This window comes from Danio rerio, chromosome 11, assembly GCF_049306965.1.
Source record: "Danio rerio strain Tuebingen ecotype United States chromosome 11, GRCz12tu, whole genome shotgun sequence".
Taxonomy (NCBI): Eukaryota; Metazoa; Chordata; class Actinopteri; order Cypriniformes; family Danionidae; genus Danio; species Danio rerio.
In genome coordinates this window covers 47,224,305-47,250,478 of record NC_133186.1, presented here as the reverse complement: position 1 = coordinate 47,250,478, position 26,174 = coordinate 47,224,305, and the positions used below count along the sequence as shown (strand labels likewise).

The 26,174-nt window shown below is 38.6% G+C and overlaps 1 protein-coding gene across 1 annotated transcript in view; it reads left to right on the top strand.

The window, feature by feature from the left end:
- The first annotated feature begins 3,808 nt into the window (after window positions 1-3,808).
- ldb1b (LIM-domain binding 1b) overlaps window positions 3,809-26,174 on the top strand; it is a 47,539-nt gene continuing 25,173 nt past the window's right edge. The window contains 1 exon segment of the mRNA NM_001362321.1: window positions 3,809-3,929. Within this exon segment, the coding sequence (NP_001349250.1) occupies window positions 3,902-3,929 (28 nt within the window). The 5' untranslated portion in view covers window positions 3,809-3,901.

The following is a 26,174-nucleotide window of genomic DNA, read 5'->3' as shown; positions in this document are numbered from 1 at the left end:
TTAATATTAAAATATTAATTTAATTATTGTTTTTTGCCTTCAATAAAATTATTATTAATAATATTTTATCTTAACATCTCATATTTTTTATATTTTTATCAGTGCATTTATTATTTTTCTTTGCATATCAAACTCTGCATACATGCATACAGTAGTGATCAAAGGTCTGAGACCAAACTGCAGATGGGGAAATCAACATGCACTTTTAACATGGAGAATAAATCCATGTCTCATAGGGATGTGCAGATGTGTGGGCAGGCTGTACAGTAATAGTCAGTACAAGTCAGTTCTCTTTGCTCTCACACTGTGTGGAAAATTGCTTTCTTCAAACACATGTAGACACTTCTAAGAGAGAGAGAGGGTTTCTTCAAGTCAACACGAGACATCATCCTCACATCTCTGCTGGCTTTATCTCTTCTGTCTTTGATGATGCTTCAGAGGCTGAGCTGTAAACGCTCTGACAGGTGTTTTGTCAGTAATGGGGAAGGTTTGTCTTTTAAAGCGAACAGTAACAGTGTTTATCTTTAATGAGTGAGGGAGATGTTAGGCGGGCAGCAACCGTTGCTAGGCTTGTAGAATAATGGGAGTTATGTTTGACATATGTTGTTGTTTTAATTGTATTATTGTATAACTACATGAATTATACTATAGTCATTTATTGGAAAGATTGTAGTGTTTTTGAACCATAATATAGTAACATGCCTTTTATACTGCATGTATTATATTATTTACAAAGAAAGCTCTTGCATACTGTAGTGTTGACTATAATGAACTAATAAACTAATCAATACTGTTGTGTAATTTATTATTTATTACATTCAAACTAGTGTGTGTTGTAGTATAATATGCACTATAGCTGTTGAAGACTACAGTATCGGGTGATTTGTTCATATAACGATAGTTGTTGTGTTACCATAGCAACTATAGAATTACAATAAAAGATCTATTACTATAGTTGTGTTACCGTGACAACTATAGAATTACTACAACTGATAAATTATAGTAATTGCTGCATCACCATAGCAACTATAGAATTACTACAGATCAATCACTATAGTTGTTGTGTTACCATAGCAACTATAGAATTACTACAGATCAATCACTATAGTTGTTGTGTTACCATAGCAACTATAGAATTACTACAGATCAATCACTATAGTTGTTGTGTTACCATAGCAACTATAGAATTACTACAGATCAATCACTATAGTTGTTGTGTTACCATAGCAACTATAGAATTACTACAGATCAATTACTATAGTTGTTGTGTTACCATAGCAACTATAGAATTACTACAGATCAATTATTATAGTTGTCTTACCGTGGCAACTATATAATTACTAGAACGGATAAATTATAATAATTGTTGCATCACCATAGTAACTATAGAATTACAGCAACAGATCAATTACTATAGTTGTTGTGTTACCATGGGAACTATAGGATTACTGTGACAGATCAATTATTATAGTTGTGTTATCACCATAGCAACTATAGAATTGCAACAACAACCGATAAATTATAGTAATTGTTGCATCGCCATAGCAACTGTAGAATTACAACAACAGATCAGTTACTATAGTTGTTGTGTAACCATAGCAACTATAGAATTACCACAATAGATCAATTACTAGTTGTGTAAAGCTGTGGTCACACTGGGCTTTTCCTCCCATAGACTTCCATTCATACGCACGCGAATGCGTCAGACCGGAAACGCAGGGTCATGCGTCAAGTTTCGCAGGTTGCTGCAGTGCAAAGTTCAAGCTTGGTGAACTCTGACCTGCAAAATTGCATCACTAGACAGCGTGAGACCAATCGAGGATCAAAACATGACCTCTCTGGACAGAAATGTAAAATATGGAGCAATCGCTCACTTTTTAAACGTCTAATCTTCTTGTTTAATCCCGCTCCTTTTCGCAGAGCCGTACGACAGAATTTCGCAAACTCAAACTCTGGTGTGAGCGCAGGTTCACTATGGAAACTATTGGATTACCACGACAGATTAATTATTATCATTGGTTTATTTCCATGGGAACTATAGAATTCACAACAGATCAGTTACTATAGTTGTGTTTCCGTGGCAACTGTAGAATTACCACAACAGATAAATTATAATAATTGTTGCATCACCATAGCAACTGTAGAATTACAACAACAGATCAATTACTGTAGTTGTTCTATTACCATAGCAACTATAGAATGACCACAACAGATCAATTTTAATTGTACTTAATAATAATAATAATTAACTAGAGAGAGGTTCAAAAACATTATAAGACTACTGCTGCATGGTAGACCTTGTGCACCCACATGTGTTTGTGTTCAGATTCTCCATTGATTCTCTGTGTAGTGTTGATAAACAGCAGAAGGTTAATCTTGTGTTTCAGATCTGCTGTTTCATCTGCAAATGAACACGGCTGACTGCAGTGTGAAGTTCAGTGATCATACGGACAGGACTGTCTGTGTTTTAGAAGAGCTTTGCATCTTTGCTGACTAACAATGCCCCCTCTATAGGCAGCTCGCTAGGTTTTGGAACGGGGCCAGAGGTATTTTGTCTGAGAAAGCAAGAGAGGCAGTGTGTTATGAGCTCAGTGTGTTTGCACTGAAGTGTGGCTGCAGTATGACGTCTGTCACTGCTAACAGAAACTGCTGGAAATCATCAGACTGATCAGACAATGAGCAACACCCGCACATTTGAACGTGTATCGCAATGAAGTTGATTTTGAAATGCCAAACCTCTGTGATTTCTCTTTAGGAAATTTCGAGCAAAGGTTCTGGAAAAAGTTGTGTTTTGCTGGTTCCCTTTGGGTTCACATTTACGTCTGTCTACTCTGGTAGATTTGAAGTCTGTCTGTCTTGTTTGTAGTTCTGTGCATCTGTCTGTGGTTCTGTCTGTTATTCTGCCCGTCTGTGGTTCTGTCTGTCTGTCTGTCTGTATGTGGTTCTGTCTGTCTGCCTGTGGTTCTGTCTGTCTGGGGTTCTGTTTGTTGTTCTGACTGTCTGTGGTTCTGCCGTCTGTAGTTTGGTCCGTCTATGGTTTTGTTTATCCATCTGTTTGTAATTCTGTCTGTCCTGCTGTCTTTGGTTCAGTCTGTCTGTTGTTCTGTTCCTCTCTCTGTGGTTCTGCCAGTCTGTCTTTGGCTCTGTCCGTTCATGGTTTTGTCCATTTCTCTGTGGTTCTGTCCGTCTGTCTGTTTTCTGTATGTCATTCTGTGGTTCTGTCTGTTTTTGGTTCTGTCTGTGGTTCTGTCCATCTTTGGTTCTGTCTATTTGTGGATCAGTCCATCTGTTTTTGGTTTCTGTTCATCTGTGCTTTTGTCTGTTCGTTTGTCTATTGTTCTGTGGTAATGTCTGTTACTGGTTCTGTCTAACTGTCTGTGGGTCTGTCTGTCTGTCTGGGGTTCTATCCGTCTGTGATTCTGTCTGTCTGTCTGTGGTTCTGTCCATCTGTGGTTCTGTCTGTCTTTCTGTCTTTGGTTCTGTCCGTCTGTGGTTCTGTCCGTCTGTGGTCTTCTCTGTCTGTGGTTCTGTCTGTCTGTTCATCTGTCTGTGGTTCTGTCTCTCCCCCCAGCAGTGCTGTTTTCTGCACACTAATGAGAGCCAGTGAACTGCAACTCCCGCGTCTCCGTCTCCGTCTCTCTCTCTGCTCTCATTCCTTTGTGCTTGTTCTTTTTTTAACCTTTCCTACTCTCTCCCTCTCTCTCCTTCTCTTTTCCTCTCTCTCTCCCTCCCTCTCTCTCTCAGTGTGTGTGTGTGTGTGTGTGTGGAAACAGACGCCCATGTGAGCAGCAGCAGCAGCAGTATCAGCAGCAGTCTCGGTGGTCCGGAGCAGCAGCGCAGGAGAATCTGAGCGTCTCCATTCCCGCGTCCGGCTGCGGCTCCAGCGACGGCATGTGAGAAGATGTCGGTGGGAGGCTGCGCGTGTCCCGGTAAGCAGAGCGGAGCGTCAGTCACACACACACACACCGACAGCACAGCGGCTTCAGATGCGCACAGAAACATGGCTGCCCGTCTTCTGACGCTTGACTTTTGCTGCGTTTGAAGTGCGAGGAGAAAATGGAGGTGCTTTTAATTCTCCAACAGCTGGTTTGCATTGGTGACATTTACGACCGCGGTGTTCTCTCCGCCGTCAGCTTGATCCAGTCATGGCCTACATTTCTGAAGACTGTTGTTGTTGTTGTTGTTGTTAAATAGCAGATCAGATGCGGAGCACAGAGACGCTTTTATAGCTGCAAATAAATCAGCGCAGGAGTTTGTGAAGTGGCTTGATTGGAGGGTAAAGGTCACAGTGCGTTTAAAGTCAACCCCTGCTGCGAGACACACACACACACACACACACACACACACACACTCATGCAACATCAAACAAGTGTCCTGCAGATGTGCTTGCAGAAGAGCGTTTGCTTCATGTGATTGGTCTGCCGGTCAATACTTTCATGTGTTTTTCAGGGTTTGTACAGTTGTGGACATCCTTCCAAACGCTCAGGGTTTAGTCCAGTCAGACAGTTTTTAAGCTTTGAAAAGTGTGTAGACATCAGATAAAGTCCTTAATCCTAAGGCAAGGCCAGTTCATTTCTATAGCACATCTCATACACAGCGGCAATTCAAAGTGCTTTACATAAACAGGAATAAAGGAGACAATAAAATAGAAACAAACAATATGGAAATCGAGAAATACAGAAGGAAATGTGTTAAACAGGTTATAAAAGAATGAAAAAGAAGAAAAGAAACCCATAATAGTGCGATCTGTGGGCCACAGCACAGTGCTCAGTCAGTAAAGGCTCAGCTGAACAGATGTGTGTTCAGTCTTGATGTGAACGTGTCTAATGTTGGAGCACATCTGATCATTTCCTGAAGCTGACTCCAGCAGGGAGCTGAAGGCGGATTCACCCTGCTCTGACTGAACTCTTGGAGTTTCTAGTTTATGTGATCCTAAAGATCTGAGTGATCTGTTGGGTTTGTATTCAGTGAGCATATCTGTAATGTATTCAGCTCCTTGGCCATTCAGTGATGTATAGAGCAGTAATAATACTGTAAACTCTATTCTGAATGTAACTGGCAGCCAGTGTAGAGACCTGAGGACAGGTGTGATGTGCTCTGATTTCCTGGTTCTGGTCAGAGTCCTGGCCGCAGCGTTCTGGATGAACTGCAACTGTCTGACTGTGTGTTTGGGAAGGCCAGTGAGGAGAGCATTACAGTAATCCACCCTGCTGCTGATAAAAGCATCAACAAGTTTCTCAGAGTCCTCACTGGAAATGAACAATCTGACTCCTGCAGTGTGTTTGAGATGATAGTATGCTGATTTACTGACTGCTCTGACATGACTACTGAAACTCAGATCTGACTCCAGAGTCACACCAAGATTCTAGACCTTGTTTTGTGTTGTTTGACCTTTAGAGCCAAGGTACACATTCACCTTGAGAAGCTCATCCCTGTTCCCAAACGCAATTTTTTTCTCTTTGTTTAACTGAAGAAAGTTTTGGCACATCCAACTGTTCTTTTCATCAGTGCATTGGCCGAGGCTGTTAGGCTGTAGTCATTAGGTAATAAGGCTCAGTAGATCTGGGTGTCATCAGCATAGCTGATAGTACCAATCTTATAAAGTAGGTTATAATAACTAAATTCATCTCACTAAACAGGTTCATTCATTCATTTTCTTGTCGGCTTAGTCCCTTTATTAATCCGGGGTTGCCACCGCGGAATGAACCGCCAACTTATCCAACACGTTTTTACGCAGTGGATACTCTTCCAGCAGCAACCCATCACAGGGAAAACTAAATAGGTTATAAAACTTAAATTTACCTTACTGAATAGATAACAATATAGGCAGGGCTTACCCATAGATATATACACTAGATATCGCATAGGGACGCTGAGCATGCGTCAATAGCGCCGCCACATTGGTACAGTGCTCCCAGGACAAATGTCATTTAACCGCACTAGTCAAGACAGTGTTATTGCGTGAAGATGCGGGACTTTAGCGCTGTCTACTGGTGTAGTAACGAGCAAACAAAGAAAACAAAGCACAAAGGCAGAACATTTCATAGGTAATATTCAGTTTTTTCTGTTTTTGTATGTTCTGAACTTTTGTGCTAATCAGGTAACGTTATTGATGATAACAGTCACTTACTGCATTCACCATACAGCAAAGCAGCTCCAACTCACACTAAACACTCGGCTTATGCTAGTTTTGTTGAATAAAATCAGCAAACAATGCAAAAGAAATATGACAACGTGATGCTGCACTGCCAGAAACTTGTATTATTGTCGGCTAACGTTAGTGAAAGAGTCGTTCGGGGGATTCATTCACAAACGAATCGCTCCCTCCGTCAGTATGAGCAGTGAAAGCAGGAGAGGAGCTGTGCTTCAGGACATGATTAGATCAAATTTAACAGGGAGGGTGAATAGTACATTTCTGTACACACAAACACAAGCTTTTTGTCAGGAATGCCCGTGCGGTCACTGATCCATCAATGTAGAAAAGTGATGTCAAATTATAATTTTCGTAATTACAAAATAAAAATGACATACTAACATCCAGGAAAACTCCCCATCACAGATATATGTGTATATGTGTATATCTCTGGCTTTGGATGGTCACAGTCCTCCACTGTACATTGGTCCCGCATTCATTTTAAAGGAGCGCTACCCTGTAGCAAGATGGCGGCACTATTGACGCATTCCGTCCAATAGACAACAATAGGCCAGGCGACATCTAGTGTATATATATCTATGGGCCATACCTCTGAAATCTGATTCAACACCTTATTTTACCGATCCCCATCCTCAACCGCCCTCCTCCTCCGTCCGCTGGTCACTTTCACTTTTTTCCACGACTCCCCAACCTTCTTGACTTTCGTCCGCGGCAACCCCCTTCCCCGCTCTTAACCTTCATCTGCAACACCCCTCCGACTACATCCTCGGGTAACATGCCGGATCCGTTACCCCAATCTGTTCCGGGACCTCGCAATACACAAACTCTGCACTGAATATAGGTGATATTAATGAACTGCTTTAATAAAATCAATATTGGTTTTTCTGTACAAAGGCAGAACTCTGGAGTCTGCACGTGTGTCTGTATTATGGTCTGTCTGTATTTTTTCATCTGCACCCTTTGATTAAACAATGGGAGAAGACTAAATGCATGAATATTACCGCCTTAAGAGTGAACAGTGGATGACATTAAAATAGATGTAAATTTAAGATGAAAGATGACACATTTAAGATGCGAGTAAATCACAATCAACACAGTAAATGACAGTAACTCAGTGTTAGTGCCATCAAAAATGATCCTTATAGTATAATAGAGAACTAAACAATAGCATCTCATATAATGTGATGAGGGTGACGCTATTGGCAGCGCTGTCAATTGAAGGTCGCTGGTTCGAGTCCTGCTTGGGTCAGTTGGTGTTTCTGTGTGGAGTTTGCATGTTCTCCTCGTGTTGGCGTGGGTTTCCTCCGAGTGTTCTGGTTTCCCCCACAGTCCAAACACATGCGCTATAGAGGAACTGGGTGAGCTAAATTGTCCATACTGTATGAGTGTGAATAGAAGTGTATGGGTGTTTCCCAGTGATGGGTTGCGGCAGGAAGGGCATCCCCAATAAAACATATGCTAGATAAATTGGCAGTTCATTCCGCTGTTAAAGGGCTCAAAAATGAAAATAGGTGAATGAAATAATGTGATGAAGAGTGTATATGAATGTGAATATTTGCTGCACATTCCAGTTTTAAAATGCGTCTGGATATTGACTACACGGAAACATATGCAAGAACACTGTGTTTTTAACAATAATGCATTCATTTAAATCAACAAGTGTGTGCTGAGTTATTTTAGGAAAGCGCTTCAGTCTTTGCCCAAACCGTCTTAAGCTCCTCCAGTGTTGTGCAACGCCGGATAAATATTTCCATCTTTCCAGGGAATGTGTCTGATCCAAATGTGTTTCATTTAGACGGAGGCTCTCAGGGGCCAAACGGGCCTCCGGATCTCTCATGTCTTCAGTGTTTACAGTGTGTTGGATGTGTCAGATCATCAGGTCAGGGCTGAGCTGGGGTTAAACATGAGGAGTAAGAGCCTGACTGAGAGACTATTTACTGTACATTAATGCAAGCGCTGCACTTTATTAAACACTGTGTTGAGGAGTTGACCCACATCAAAAAGTGTGCAGTGACGTGGTGGCTTAGTAGTTAGCACTGTGGCCTCACAGCAAGAAGGTCACTGGTTTGAGTCTCCACAGTTTCTGTGAGTTTGCATGTTCTCCCCGTGTTGGTGTGGGTTTCCTCCGGGTGCTCCGGTTTTCCCCACAGTCCAAACACATGCGCTATAGGGGAACTGATCAACTAAATTGGCCGTAGTGTATGAGTGTGTGTGTGAATGAGTGTGTAAGGGTATTTCCCAGTACTGGGTTGCAGCTGGAAGGGTCCGCTGTGTAAAACATACTGTAGCATTTAGATTTTACTACAGTCAACTGTGGTGTATATATTCTAGTATAATATACCCTGTAGTTGTAGAAACCATACATACATTATTGGGTCATTTGTTTATATTACGATAGTTGTGTGTGTTACCATAGCAACTATAAAGTTATCACAACAGATCAATTACCTGTGGTTGTTGTGTTACCATAGCAACTATAGAATTATCATAAAAGATCAATTACAATAGTTGTTGGATTGCCATAGCAACTATATAATTATCACAACACATAGATTAGTATAATTGTTGTTACCATAGAAACAGTAGAATTACCAAACCAGATCAATTAATGTAGTTGTTGTGTTACCATAGCAACTATAGAATTACCAATAAAGATCTATTGCTGTAGTTGTTGTATTACCATAGAAACTAAAGAGTCACCACAAATGATTCATTTATCTGTTGTATGGTTTAGAAAACACTTCCAGGGTGTTCGCGGGGTCTTAAATTATTAATAGTTAATCAATCAATGATGAGAAAATTTAGGCCCTTAAAAGGATTTGAAAAGTCTTGATCACGTTTTTACGAGGTCTTAAATTTTGTTTAAGTGGTGTCCAAAGAGTTTGACTCCAAAAAAACATAAATATATATTTATTTTCCTTTTAATATTAACAACGGCGTGCTCGATCCACACGATTGGTTCAGGCCTTGGTGCGTCCAGGTGATGTCATGTAATTTACGACAAACGCAGGAAGGTGATGTAATGCTTTCTACATGTAGTGAAACCGTGGAGCAAAACAGACGGCAAAATGGGAAAATGTAAGTGTGTGTACTCCTGTTTGGAGAAAGACGAGTTTAATCAGTGGCTGAAGCCTGTCGCTGAAAACAACCGCGTAGTTTATTCTCTCCAGCTTTGTTTCTTCTGAACTTATCTGAGTTCTGCTGCATTGTTGTGCTCCATTGATTTATTTAACTATAACTGTTCATTAACAGCTGTTTATTGAGTCAAAGGTTTGATCCTGATTACAGCTTGAAGTGGTGATGAGGTCTTTAAAAAGTCTTAAAAGATATTGAAATGACCTTTAGGATTCCTGCATAAACCCTGACTACTCTATTCACTACTATAGTATTTTTCATGTGGGGAGTCAGGTCATTTAGACTCTTTTGCTCCTCCTTTGGATAAAAGCATCCTCTGAACAGATAAATGTGATGTAAATGTACAGATGCAAAATGAGTTGTGAATGCTTGATCGTATGGAGGGACTCATTATTCAGTGTTTCTGCTTCACTAAAGCAAGTCCTTCCTGGAAAATATCACATCTGAAGCTTTATGAAGCATGAGATTCGTTTACACACGTGTGCAGGTGAACTCCAGCAGGTGAGCGAGGGTGTGTTGGAGCATCTGTAAATCCAGCATCTGTCTGTCTCTCGTTCTCTAATGCAGAACTCTGAAGCAGGAGTGTGTGGATTTATGGACCTGTGTGTGTGTGTGTGTTTGTGGTGATTGTTGTGGCTTTGTAACTTCATGCACTGTTGAGTTTGTTTGGTAATTCACTGGACACTTTAATTCTGTCCGTAGAGATTGCGGTTGGACTTTTGTTTCACAGAAGATGCACGCATACTTGTGTTTTAGTGACTTCAAGAGAAGTAGTGTGTGTGACAGACAGTAGTTTTTGTGATGTTATGGTTTGTTCTTGCTTCTCTGCAACTTCTAAATGCTAAATTTCTTTTGTTTGTTTTTTTATTCTCATAATATTATTATATTTATACCAGGCAGTGTTGTTGTTCTTAAACGGTGAAACCATCATATGCTAATTATGAAGAAAACTACAGTACTGGGTCATTTGTTTATATTGCAAGAGCTGTTGTGTTACCATAGCAACTGTAGAATTACAACAACAGAACAATTATTATAGTTGTGTTACCATAGCAACTGTAGAATTACCACAACAGATCAATTATTATAGTTGTGTTACCATAGCAACTGTAGAATTACAACAACAGATCAATTACTATAGTTGTGTTACCATAGCAACTGTAGAATTACAACAACAGATCAATTATTATAGTCGTTATCATGGCAACTACGGAATGAACACAAGATATCAATTACCACAGTAATTGTTGTGTCACCATAGCAGCCATAGAATTTCCATTACAGATCAATTATTAATTACCTTAGTCTTCACGTACGAGCGGACGCAGCCGTTTGAATCTTTTTGGCTCGAGACTGTAGTTATTGTTACCATAGCAACTGTAGAATCACAACAGATCAATTAATGTAGTTATTGTTACCATAGCAACTGTAGAATCACCACAACAGATCAATTACTGTAGTTGTGTTACCATAGTAACTGTAGAATCACCACAACAGATCAATTACTGTAGTTGTGTTACCATAGTAACTGTAGAATTACCACAACAGATCAATTAGTGTAGCTGTTGTGTTACCATAGCAACTGTAGAATCACCACAACAGATCAATTAGTGTAGCTGTTGTGTTACCATACAGACCTGTAGCCAGCCTGGTAAAAGGCATGGTTCTTTTTGGACTTTTTTGCAGTTATTTGCCTCATTTTCTATTAATTTATAAGATTTAAATACTGAATTTAGTGGCATTTTAAGCACTATTTTAGCTGGATTATGTTGTCGGATGGTCTTCATAACCACACCTTTTGACTTAACTATTTGTTTTTGTTGAAAATAAATTAATGTGACATATGTTTAAAATACAAATGTATTACATCATTTATCATTAGAAAAAAATAATTAAACATTAAGCAAACTGGCCAGCACTTTCAACTCTCCTCGGTCAGAATATGGCCATTGAAAAATTAAAAATCAAAACATGACAATAATAATAATAATAATAATAATAATAATATTTCAGAGTTTTACCATTTTTCTTGGCTGTCTTGTAAAAAAAGTACATTTGAAAATTCTTGGATTACAACAATAGCCAAAATAATAGTCAAATTGATTTTCATATTGGCTGCTCCACACTTTTTTATTGGTCATGTTTTCTTTGAAGAATAAGGTCCAAGATTTACAGAATAAAAAGTAGTTCTCAAGCGTTTTCTCTATTTAAAAACAATACAGTGGCGGAAGATGACTTATGTCAGACGATTTCTTGCACAGCTGGATGTTGGACTCTTGAATAATTTTTGCATTGGCCAAAACTAAACTTAACTGAAGCCACAGCTGGATTCCGCTTGGTCTTGAAGCCCTTATCGATGGGTTATTTCTACTGTTTATGATGGCCTAGCAGTCAAAACAGGACAAATGAGCTCATGAATGGGACAAGTTCTGGGTGGGTCTTCCGAACCACCCGAACTCCCCCGGCTATGAACCTGCCATAGCAACTATAGAATTACCACACCAGATCGAATACTGTAGTTGTTGTCACCATAGCTACAATAGAATTCCTACATCAACAACTATAAAGCACCATAGCAACTATAATTAGATCAGTTACTATAGTCATAGCATCATTAGCATGAGCATTTAACTAATTAATGATTTCTCTCCGCATAGAATTATATTAAAAATGTCTTGTCTAATAGAAATATTTGACTTTTATACATTAAATTGGACTGACAACAAACTCTCTTCTCTGAATAGTAAAGAAAAGACAGTTTGTTTGATATGACAAATATTAAGTTCATATTATTATGAGAGCAGAGCTCATCCTTTAGTCTTCAGCTGTACATGATCAGATACATCCATATGTCAGATCTCTAGTCTTGAACGTGTGTGCATTCTCTCAAGCACCTCCTGACATCTTTCTCTGTTTGATGCAGAGACACACACACACACACACACACACACACACACACTCACACGTGCCTGATCAGAGGAAAACCACTTAAAGCAGAGCGCTGCGAAAACAGCAAACGCCAACAGCAGCAGTTACACAAGCAGACAGACAAAGAGGAGGAGGAGGAGTGTGTGTGTGTGTGTGTGTGTGCTGAAGCAGGGAGGTCGAGCGCGTGTCTCTGAGTGTTTTTCACACACACTGATCTGTCATTGGTCAGGCTGTTTCTGCTCATCAGACCTGCTGTCTCTCCTGCACAGATCTGGAACAAAATGGCTTCCTGTGCAGGAGACACACACACACACACACACACGAACACAGAGACACACACACTCAGCAGCATCAGGACAGTGTGACGCTACCCATCACACACTCATTTGAACAGTTATCCTTATGGGGACATAGGGTTCTCAAAATGTAAGGGACACAAAGTACACACAAACACACACAGACACACACACACACACACACCGCAGCATCAGGACAGAGTGACGCTACATCTCATACACACACAGAGACACACACACACACCGCAGCAGCAGCATCAGGACAGTGTGACGCTACACCTCATACACACACATAGACACACACACACAGCAGCAGCATCAGGACAGCGTGACACTGCCCATCACACACACACTTGTAAAGCTATCCTTATGGGGACAATTGATCCTCATAACATTAGGGATATATAAGGTACACACACTCACAGATACAGCTATCCTTACCATCAGCACAGTGTGACGCTACCCATCACACACACACACACGCACACACACAGCGGCATCAGGACAGTGTGACACTACCCATCACACACACATACACACACTTATACAGTTATCCTTACGGGGACATTTGGTCTTCATTACAATAGGAATACAAGTAACACACACACACACACACACACACACACACTTGTAAAGCACTCTATGGTCTGTCCACAGCTGTGATGATGTCTCTACTGTGCAGACTGTATAATCTCTCCTCTGTTATAGATTATAGATATCCTTACGCCCGATTCACACTTGGCGTCAGCGTCATCGCTTCTCCTCCACTTTGACTGGGTGACGCTGAACTGCATTGGGGATCTATCTGTGCTGCTTCAGTGGCGTTTCCCGCTGCAGAAGTTGGGAATTACTCAACTTCTCAACCGCCAATGAAAGCGTCAGCCAATCAGATCGCTTTATGAGAATACCCCAGCTCAGACTGTAGTCGCTTGCGGACTAATTTCATTGGCTGGCGCTGCTATGATGATCGCGTCAGCCCCAACTTCAGACACACCCACCGTCAAGCGTTGACGCTGACGCCCCGAGTGAGTCAGGCATTAAAGTCCCTGTGAAATAAACAGTGTTTTTTTACGTCGTCTCATACTTCAGTATTTCAACAAATCTAATGACCAATCAAATGCTCTCTAGGGTCTGACATGCCCCGCCCACTCTTCTCATTGGCTGTTCATTTGATGTGCTTGAGCCCAACCACTCTCTCTGGCAGAGCTGTGAGAGAAACAACACACTATTGGCTGTTTTTAAGGGGTGGAGCTACACTATGCCTTTATATGTGAGTATTACGCTATATAAAGTTGATGCACTCGCATGTAATTTGTGCATGTGTTTGTAAACGTAACATTCTGTAGTGCATTTAGTTATAGCCCAGCAGACACACATCATAAGACGTTAATATTTGGTTAGATTTAGGTTGTGACGTCAGGTAACCAAAATTCAGTGACTACGATTAAGGACAGTGATATTTTGATGTCCAATAATGACATCGAATGACGTTGATATTTGGTTGATTTTAGGTTGTTTTAGAAATGTCGAGCCAACATCTTAAACCAGCGTCATATTGATGTCAAATACTGATATTTATTCATCAGCTATGGCAACCAAAATCCAACATCTGATAGACATCATAGTGGTAACATCCACACAACCTCAAGCTGTAACATCATTAGCCGTTGATATTTGGTTGATTTTAGGTTGGACGTTGGTCTGACGTTGAGTTCTGACGTCAATCCAATTTTCATTTCCAAACAAAATGCAAAGTCCATGATGTTAGGGTACAACGTCAATCTGACTTCAATATTGATGTCTTGTGCCTGCTGGGTGCTTAAAGGGTCATTAGACCCCCTCGTTTCAGCAGGGTGTTTTCACACCTCTACTTTGGAAAAAGTCAGAAAAGTGGGCGTGTCCAGCTCTGTTTAGGGGGGAGTGTCGGAGGAAGAAAAGTGGGAGGGTGTGGGAGTGTCTATTTGGGCACGCGCGAGTTTCAGAGTCAAAACACACACACACACACACACACACACACACACACACACAAGAGAAAGTGATGGTGTTTAACCTACATGGACATCTGTAGTCGAATTATTTGCCAAATGATTAAATGGTGGACTTTAACTGCAGTTTGACTCTTTCATTCAGGGAGTTCAGTCATGTCCCTCGCGACAAACGAGATATTTGACTCGAGGAACTGCTGTAAGTGTGTATTTTTCATGCAATGTTTGATACCGCACGGCGAATGAGAGAAAAAAAACTCAGCATTTCCCGGAAACTTAGATGCACACGGCAGGTTGCGTCAGAAAGCCGCGTGTGTTATTCCGGTCACAAAATGCGGTGAAAATCCTACACGAGGTTAAAGTTTGGTTGTGGTGCTGACATGTTTACACTCGGTGCAATAGTTAGTTCGATATGAACAAACTGAATAAACAAAGAGCACTGGTCGCTCACTTCCCAAATCTGTAGAGACAGGACAATCACCAGCAACTAGAGCCGCGTCTTTATTAAGAGGAGACTAAAGTGAATCCGGATCTCAGCGTTTGCAGATGAGAACAGCTCTCAGGTAAACAATAATCCTCCTTAGACACGTAAGTTATTGTTGTGGAGCGTCGCGTACACTGTTAATCCACACGTGACTCCAGCTGCGCTCTCACAGAGAGAAAATGAAAACAAAACTTCACTGCAGCAAACTATAAAAGCAACACTTCACGCTTGTTTCGCCAACACAACGTGGCGTCTCTGTCGTCTAAACACTGTGACAGTAATGAATATTAATGAAGTTGCACAATAGAGCGCGCTGATTGGTTTGAACCAAGCTTTACTCATGCATTAATGCAGCACACTGTAAGACGTAATAAGACACACTCTGGCACAGACGTCCAGTCTGCACGCTGGAATACACGCTATTATCTCATGACCGTGACGCAGCTTCAATAGTTTCAAACTGGAAGTACGAATTTGCTTGAAATAACGCAAAAACAACCAATTTACACTTTTTAGTGAAATATAGGTGTCCTAATAGTGTTTACAGCAGTGTGGGACACATATACCACTGTCAACAGCTCAACACATGTGTTCTGGTGTTTCGTGACTCTTTAAGGCTATTTCGGTCATCATACAGTAAACATCCGCATCTCATCAGTAACATCTAAACAGTCTCTGGGTCAATGTGTGATGTTTTTGGACATCTTCTTGGACACTTTCAATGCTTCCAGACAGTTTGCTGAGATTATAAATCACCCATGTGTTGAAGTTCATTATGATGAGATTCACCTTCTCTGTGTGATTTGATTGGACAGGAATCACAGACCTGATTCTTCTAATCCTCATAGACCAGAAATATTAAAGTAGTGATGCAGGGTGAAGGACAGTAGTGGAGTAACAGCACAGATACTGCAGTAAACATGTACTCAAGGGAAAGTAAAAGTTCACATTTATAAAAAGGCTTAATACATTACAATTCCTGAGGAAAAATACTCACTTATAGTAGTGTGAGTATTTGTAATGTGTTACTTCACACCTCTGATGATCTTCCAGTACTCTGTCCACCACTGTTTTTCAGCAGAGAGGCAGAAGGCAAGCTAATATTAGGTTGAGCGCTTCATCAATGCTTCAGTCTGGCCAGCAGGTGGCGTGTGCTGTCCTCAGTGAAATCAGTCTATCCATCAGCTGATCTCTGACCTGTTTTACAGCACCAGAGCAGCTGTGTGTGTGTGTGTGTGTGTGATCGCTGAGAGCTTCTGTCCGTCTGCAGCTCCTCCAAACGCTCTGATCAGCACTTTAAAAGCAGCATTGATTTACAGCTTAGCGCCGCAGAAATGCAGCAGCCCCCGTGGGAGACCTGTCAATCATTACTAAGCCACGCCTTACTCTTTGTGTCAGCGGCGGGGGGAGGGGCTTGGTGGACAGAGCTGTCAATCACAGGGTCACTCCTGCTCATTATAGCTGTGAACTGAAGTGTGGGGCAATATGGTCTTACCGGGATTAAGCACACTGTGTATGTATAATACATTTGAAAATAAAACAATTATTAATTAACAAATAATGTTTGATAGATTTATGTGACCTGCAGCGTATTTAGAGTACAATTAATAAGTAAACAAATAATAGTATTTCAATAATATTAATAATAAATGCGCAGTAGGTAGTGCTGTCGCCTCACAGCAAGAAGGTCGCTGGTTCGAGCATCAGCAGCTGGCTCAGTTGGTGTTTCTGTGTGGAGTTTGCATGTTCTCCCAGCATTCGTGTGGGTTTCCTCCGGGTGCTCCGGTTTCCCTCACAGTCCAAACACATGCGGTACAGGTGAATTGGGTAGGCTAAATTGTCTTTAGTGTGTGTGTGTGTGTGAATGAGTTTGTGTGGGTGTTTCCCAGAGATGGGTTGCGGCTGGAAGGGCATCCGCTGTGTAAAAATATGCTGGATAAGTTGGTGGTTCATTCCGCTGTGGCGACCCCGGATTAATGAAGGGACTAAGCCGACAAGAAAATGAATGAATGAATGAATGATTTAACAGGAACAGGAAAAATATAAACTATAAATATGTAAAAACTATAAAACTATATATATATTTGTATATATAATGGAGAAAAGTTTTAATAAATTACATATTTATAATTTAATACAAATTAGAAATAAATATAAATATGTTTAAATATTTTAGTTGTGAATTTTTTGTATTTTATTTATTTTTATATAGACACATAATATTTATACAAGTGAGCTCACAAATATTATGTAAATATATATTTTTTATTTATTTATTAATTATTATTATTTTTTATTATAATTATTTGCATGTTGTTATGATTGTTTGACAGCACTCATTTAATTATATTGAAACATTGCTGTTAAATGTAGCACATAATAACTAAGAAGCAGCAAGTAATGCATTTCTTTCATTCTTTCATTCTCCTTCAGCTTAGTTCCTTTATTAAACAGGGGTCACCACAGTGGAATGAACCGCCAATTATTCCAGCATATGTTTTAAACAGCAGATGCCCTTCCAGCTGCATCCCAGTACTGGGAAACACCCATACACACTTATTCACACACACTCATACACTACAGCCAGTTTAGTTCATTAATTCCCCACACAGAAACACACACTGACCCAGCCGGGACTCAAACCAGCGACCTTCTTGCTGTGAGGCCACAGTGCTAACCACTGAGCCACTGTGTCACCCCAATGTACAACAATAAATGAAAATAAATCAACAAATTACACATTAAACTATTGTAAAATGAAATGAATCAGTGTTGGTGTAGAGTGTGAAGCGGTGCTGCTGCTGCTGCTGCTGCTGAGATGTGTGTGTGTGTGTGTTCAGTTTAGGAGCCGTGGTGTGGGGGTTGCATTAGTGTGTGTGTGTGTTATCAGTGTGTGACAGATGTACAGCTCTTCACTTCCTGTTGATTCTGCAAGTCAGAGAGGGTCAGATAGAGCTCAGCGTTCACCATTACTGATGCACTACACACTCGACACACTGACCTGACCTGCAGAGAGAGAGTTTGATGTGCATGATGTTTAGGCCATGATGCCTGGACTCGAACCAGTGACTTTCTTGCTGTGAGGCCATAGTGTTAACCACTAAGCCACCGTGTCGCCCCCTCAGATTATTATTATTTTTAATGTTTTTTTAATAAAAGTTTTTTTTGTTTATCACATGATTAATATGTCAAGTTTATATCCCACATGTCTGACTTTTCTTCTCGTTTATATCTTTAAACATGAATTTCACTGAACTGAAGAACAAAAAACTCAGATTTGCAGGGTAAAAGTATTAGTTATCGTCATTTGTTTCTCCCGTGGTCTTGACTGCTGATCTGAAAGACACGACAGCTGCGTTCAGAGTGTTTAGCAGCGAGCAGCACCGACTGAAGCATATTTGCTCAGTGTATTGTGTTGAGGATCTGCTTTGTGCGTTTCCCAGCATGCTTTTCTAAAGTCAAACACACTCCAGCAGCACGTGACCACGACAGGAACATGGTAAAACTCTCCGTGTTTACCATGTCTCGTGTAGAACTGATACTGAAGCAGCTGAGGGTGTGCAGATAAAGCCTCACATTGCTGTGACGCACACACATATACACACACACATCTGAAGATTAGCCTTTGTGTACCGTTTCAACACTGTAAAAACAAATCCATAAAATATACTGTAAAATGACAGCTGTGCTTGCTGGAATTTCACAATTAAAATAAAGCCTCACATTGCTCTGACACACACACACACACACACACAATATTTGTGTACCGGGCTGTATAAAATCTGTGAATGTATGTTAAACAAAAATATATTAAAAATATGTTAAAAATATGTTAGCAACATAAAATAAAAGAATTCACAGTAAATGACTGTGTTTTATTGATTATTTTGCCATTTACTGTAAAAAATAAACTCAGTCAAATTTACAGTGAAAAAGCAGCTGTGGTTGAGGGATTTTAACCATTAAAAATACAGTAGGATTGTAAAAGAAATTTCTAAATTATACAGTAAATTACTGTATTTCATAATTTGTTTTTGTCATATACTGTAAAAAATTCTGAAATTTACTGTAAAAAAACACTTGTGGCTGTAATAGGAACAATGGGAATGCAAAATATATGTCTACATTTTACATTTAATTACCATATCTAATATGTTTTTGCTATACAATGTAGAAACAAATCTGTAAAAATTACGATAGCTGTGGTTGCTGTAATTTACCCGCATAAATTTTATAGTAAATTACCATATTTTCATAGGTATACTGTAAAAAATTTGGACAGTAAAAAAATGGACAGCCGGCATTGCTGACCGTTAATAGATAAAAATACAGTATGAATGTAAAATAAACTTATAGATTTTACAGTAAATTAGCGTTTTTAATTTTTTGCCATACACAATCAGTAAAATTTACGATAAAAAAGACAGCTGTGGTTGCTGGAGTTTAACCGTTAAAAATATAGTAGGGACGTAAAAGAAACTTCTAAATTTTACAGTAAATTACCATATTTTTTTCTGTACACTGTAGAAAATAAAATCAGTCAAATTTATAATAATAAAAAGTTACGAGCTGCGGTTCCTGGAGTTTAACCATTAAAAATATGCTAGCAACGTTTAAGAAATGTCAACATTTTACAGTAAATTACCATATTTCATACATTTTTTTGCTATACACTGTAAAAATACATTTTTACGGTAACAAAAAAGCTGCTCTGGTTGCCCGAAGTTAATAATTAAAAATATAGTATGGACTTAAAAGAAATTTCTAAATTTTACATTAAATTACTGTATTTAATACATTTTTTTCTATACACTGTAATAACAATCTTTAAAAAAATTTACAGTAAAAAAAGACAGCTGTAGCTGCCAGAATTTAAACATTAAAAATATGATAGGAACGTGAAATAATGTCTACATTTTACAGTAAATTATCAAGTTTCATCACTTGTTTTGGCCTATACTGTTAAAAAGTGCAATGAGTAAAATTTACGATAAAAAGACAGCTGAGGTTGCTGGAATTTAACTGTTAAAAATGCAATAGTAATGTGAAATAAATGTCTACATTTTACAGTTAGTAACATATTTCATATTTGTTTGCCATACAACATAGAAAAAAATCTGTAAAAATTAGGATGGAAATGACAGCTGTGGTTGCGGTATATAGTGTGTGGTTGCGATTTTATAGTAAACTACCGTATTTCATCTATTTTTTTTTTTGCCATATACTGTAAAAAATGTAAACGGTAAAAAAATAGACAGCTGTAATTGCTGACCGATAATAGTTAAAAATACAGTAGGAATGTAAAATAAACATAAATTTAAACTAAAGTATTTCTTTTTATTTTTTTGCATTACACTGTAAAAAAATTAAATAAATAAAATTTCTGATGAAAAAGACAGCTGTTGTTGCTGGAATTTAACTGTTAAAAATATAGTAGCGACGCAAAAGAAATTTCTACATTTTATAGTAAATTACCACATTTCATATTTTTCTATACACTGTAGAAAATAAAATCAGCAAAATTTATAATAATAAAAAATTTCGAGCTGCAGTTGCTGGAATTTAACCATTAAAATATATGCTAGCAATGTTAAAGAAATGTCCAAATTTTACAGTAAATTACCATATTTCATACATTTTCTTGCCATACACTGTAAAAACACATTTTGTGTTTGCCCGAAGTTAATAGTTAAAAATATAGTAGCGACGTGAAAGAAATTTCTAAATTGTACATCAAGTTATCGCATTTAATAATTTTTTCCCGTACACTGTAATAACAATGCATACAATTTACAGTAAAAAAAAGACAGCTGTAGTTGCCAGAATTTAACCAATAAAATATGATAGGAACGTGAAATAATGTCTACATTTTACAGTTAATTATTACATTTCATTTGTTTTAGCCTACACCGTTAAAAAAACATAAAATAAGTAAAATTTACGATAAAAACGACAGCTGAGGTTGCCGGAATTTAACTGTTAAAAATATGCTAGCAGTGTAAAAGAAACGTCTAAACTCTAAAATGAAAAATACAGTGTTTGTTAGTCTCTTTTGTTTAATTCATTTCTTTATTTTTCTTCATTAAGTTTATTTTTTATTTTTATCATTATTTTATTTGACTATATTTGACTTTTCTTGTCTGTGTATGTATTTATCTAAGGTTTTTATGTACAATTGATGGCAAAATTCTTCGCCTTCCTGTGCAATAATTCCCAATGATGTTTCTCAGATTCAGGAAATGTTCACAGTATTTCCTCTATTATTTGTTCTTCTGGAGAAAGTCTTATTAGTTTTATTTTGGTTAGAATAAAAGCAGTTTTTAATAGTTTTAAAGCCATTTTAAGGTCAATATTATTGGCCCCTTCAGCAATATTAGTGTTGGATTGTCTCCAGAACAAACCACTGTTATACAATGACTTGCCTAATTACCCTAACTTTACCCTAATTACCCTAGTGAAGCCTTTACATGTCTTGAAGAATAACTAGTCTAATATTATGTGCTGTCATCATGGTAAAGAGTAAATAAATGAGTTTTTAGAGATGAGTTATTAAAGCTATTATGATTAGAAATGTGCTAAATAAATCTTATCTTAATAAATTGGGGACAAAACATACAGGAGGGCGAATAAATCTGACTTCAGCTGTACACATAAAGCACACCCCCATGTGAGACGTGTGTTTCTGGTGGTGTTCTGACAGCAGTGTGGAGTGATTCTGGGTTATTTATCAGTGTATAATGTGATCATCATTGATTATCCAGCTCTGCGTTCAGTAGCTCAGCATCGAGCCAGCATTGATTCTCTCTAATTCCCCGCTGGATAATTGTCATTTATCGTCCGCTTGTCAGTGGAGATCATCACACTATTAAGTGCACTAAAGCTATAGACGTGTCTGCGTGTGCAACTCAGTCATTGATTTGTTTGGACAAGCTTGAGGATGCTAATCTGCTCTGGAGGGTTTACCTTTTACATGCGTGTGTGTGTTCAGTGTTGTGTAACAGAGGAGCTGTAATTAAATCACTGACCCACTGGAAAAGAACAGTAGGGGATTACTGATCATTTCAGGGCAGTTTCTTATAATATAGAAGTGGGGACTTTGTTATGAATAGCTGCAGTGTTGGGGAAAGTTGCTTCTGAAAGTAATGCATTACAATATTGAGTTACTCGCTAAAATGGTAACGAAGTGTGTTACTTTGTGTTACTTTCTATGTTAAGTGATGTGTCGAGTTATTTTTGAGTTATTTTTCTCACCTGGCTGAGACTTGACCTCTTTCAGAACTCATTATTAGCTGCTTTTCCACTATCGTGCCAAACCGTTCTAAGAACACTTCGGTACGGTTACGGTTGTTTCTCCACTGAGCCTGGAACGGCGCGGCACGATTACAAACCGTTCTCGGCCCGGAATTCTCGGCACGGTTAGACAACCGTGCTGAACTGTGCTGACAGATTCTGTGTGTTGACGTCGCGACTTGGTTGCTAAGCTACCACAGCTGGCTCAGCAGAAGCGCGCTAGTCATCAGACATCCTCAATAAACTACAGTACATTTAATATAAAATAATGATCCAGGTCTAAACGATACAGTTTGAAAGGGGTTTTAAAACCATAGAGCAGTCTCTGGCAGAGAAGTGAATAACTCATCACATTCTTACGGAGATATTTTATTCATTAAAGTTATTATTTTATTGACTTGAATACAGACCTACTTCGCCTGCTGAATGTGAGTTTATTGCACGCAGCGCTGTATTCCACAGCACAAAACTCGCTCTGATCCGGGAGAGACATCAGCGACTTGCACTGCTGACTTTTTTTTCCTGCTGCGCATCGAATAAAGCGAATAAAGTCACGCTTTGCATCGTCGATGTCCAAATTCCACAACAACATCACCATATCCATGGAACACGAACTTGCAGACTCTTTTAACAACGAGGAAATAATTGCACTTTTTAATTCAAAGCCAGGACAGCTTGTTAATACCGGCGAGACCACCTGAAGGACGGCGTGTTCGTGTTGTAATGTCGGCCGTCCAAAAGACTTTGCTTGAAAGCTTTACGGAGCGGCACTGTAACTGTCCAAGGTACTGTTGTATGATTTATATTATAGCATATGCACTAATAAACAAGTCAAAAGAATGAATGAATTAAATAAATTTGGATTCTTAAATGTCAGTATTGCTTTTACTCAAAAAATATCAATACGTTTTGACAAATGTTTTATAAAAATAAAATGAGCAATTTTCATCATTTCAGCTATAGGCAATTATATGATTCAGTTATACATAAGTTATATGACATTTATGAGGCATGTAACATGTTTCTGTGTGTTTTTTTTTTTTTTTTGTGGTGATCTTTAATATAGCTACGCAAATATTTTCTAAAACGTCTAGCAATATTTCGCCTACAGCTTGTTAGTTAAATATGAACACAAAAATAATTATAAAAATAAAAATAAAATGATCAAAATAAAAAGATAATAAAGCAGCATTTTAGTGCTTTATATGCTTTAAATCCTGCAATATATGTGTTGTTTCATATTCGTTTTTTTCACTTGCTGCATTCGTTATTTAATGTTTGAATAGTAAAACAAATACCAGCCATCGCTTAAATGGTTTCATTTTACCATCAAAATGTAGTATATTTTATATCATTATCAACTTTTGATATAAATACGCAGTGTAATTTAATTAATTGTTAAAAATGAAATAATTTATGTGCTGTGTTTTTATTAGTGAAAGTGCCCGCTCTCCTTTGACAAGGCCTGTCCAAAATTATATTTCTGCCACTATAATGCAAATGCACTATTATTGTTGTCTTATCATTGTTTATTTTTCTGTTTTGTTCAGAGATTTTAAATATTATTTATTTCCCCTCCAATTATTTTTAATCATCACGTTACATTTTGGTAATTTTCCCTCCAAATAAAATTTAGCCAGAGCTGCGCAACATATAAATAAATAAGGGTGCACATTTAGCACCCCTATTTGATAGAGCGGCATAACAGTGTTTAGTCACATGCTTTTGCTTTTTTGAAAAATAAATAAATAAATAGTTTCGGCTCTTATTTAACTTTAATTGAACAAAGGGAGCCGTTTACATTGCGTTACCAAGGCAACTACTGATGCGTTTTGTGTAATGTTTTAAAGAGCTTTGTCGCAGCACGACAGTGGAAAATGAAACCGTATCCGTGCTGTCTGGCCCGGTTTGGCACGGAATGGAACAGTTCTGTTTAAAGAACGATTCAGCACGATAGTGGAAAAGCGGCTAATTATTTCACTTTATCATTCATTTTTTGTTAGATTAGTCTCTATTTCAGAGGTCGCCACCAACTATTTTAGTATATGTTTTACGCAACGGATGCCCTTCCAGCAGCAAGCCAGTACTGGGAAACACCCATACACACATTCACACACACTCATACACTACAGCCAATTTAGTTGATCAATTCCCCTATACGCTTATTTCACCCGATCGCCTTTTTTTTTTATTTTTATAATTATATTTATTGGATTTTCATGAGTTCATAAAAAAAAAAATACAAAAAGCGCCTCCTTTTTTAGGTGTTTATTATAACACAGACAACATATACAGATATTTTAAACACTTTCAATAGTGTTTTATGAAAATTCAAAGGGTTTTCTTTAAAATGATTCCAAATTTGTGCATTTCCACCTCTGCATGTGGATTTGGGAAGCTGTTAAATTTGGGTAGGCAAAATCCAGGCGGAAATCTCAAAATAACAGCAGAGTTTAACTGGATAACTTGGAAGACCCTATCAGGGATATTAGCCCCCGACTACATAGCTCTTTAATTTAATTTTTATTTAAAGAGCCCCTATTATACATGAAATAGAGTCATATTTTGGATGTAAGGGTCTCCAACAACAGTCTAATATGCATGCAAGGTCAAAAAACACTTCATGGTCTCATAATCTGCATTTATTTTCCTCATTATCCCAGCGACTCCCGTATGAATCGCCCACTGATTCATTTGTTCCCAAACCCTTAGCACGAAGCTAATCTGTGCTGATTGGACCGATGACAGTCTGTTGCGATTGGTCGACACTGACTGCCTTATGCGACAGACAGAGTGAAATGCCCAGCAGCTAATCAACAATATAGAAGCAGTCACAGTTCATACACGCTTCATAGTGTAAGATGTGGAGTTTGGCTGCCTGTGGGTGAATGTAAATATAGACGATGGACTTGACATTATTTTATTGAGCAAAAACTCCAACAACTGGCGAGGAGATCTCCTAGCTTGTCACACTCTGCTCTTTTCACAGACACACACACAAACACACATAACCCTCCTCCGGACGACAACGCGCACACAAGCGCACACACACAGACATACACTCACACACACATACACTCACACACACACACACACATAACCCTCCTCCGGACGACAACACGTGTGCGTGTGAATAACTTGGTTTCGTTGACGCGTCATGGCGAAACACCTAATGATTCGTTATCAAGGCGACTCGTTTGAAGCTCTATGAGTCGACTCTTTTATGAATCAACAGTTTTAAACACTGTAAGCCTTAGCTGGATACTTCACTTCACTCAGAGCTGTGTTACACACTACATGGAAGGGCATTTTCAAAAACCCATAATATGGGCTCTTCAATATTTATATCATTTTATTCTGATGTATAAACAGCACGCATCTGAATTCTGCATCAAATCCTGTGAGTTGATGGTAATGTAAGCTGCTCTCGGCTACTTATATTACAGAGCTGATGTGCGCATTTGTAAGTCCTGATTTATTTCGTTATTGCTGGATATATGATGACAGACAGAGAGAGAGAGAGAGAGAGAGAGAGAGAGAGCAGTGAAAAGTGCTGAGCAAACAGATAACGCAGACAGACAGACAGAGTCCATCTCACATCATCTCGCTGACAGAACCAGAGACGCTTTTCTGTAATTATTTGTCATGCAAATAAAGTGGAGTGCATCGAGCTGACCTGGAGATTCAGATGCATATGAACATTTGTCTGCTGCATAACCGTTATTGTGGGAATATAGATCAATATCTGCCTTTTACTACATCATATACATTTAAAGCACTTCATTGGCAGGATTGTGTTTACATGCTGTATTGAACACAGCAAGAAATTAGAGAAGCAAATAAACAAATCCAACAATTATTATTATAGGATTGTACAGGCTTAATGGAATATACACAATTAT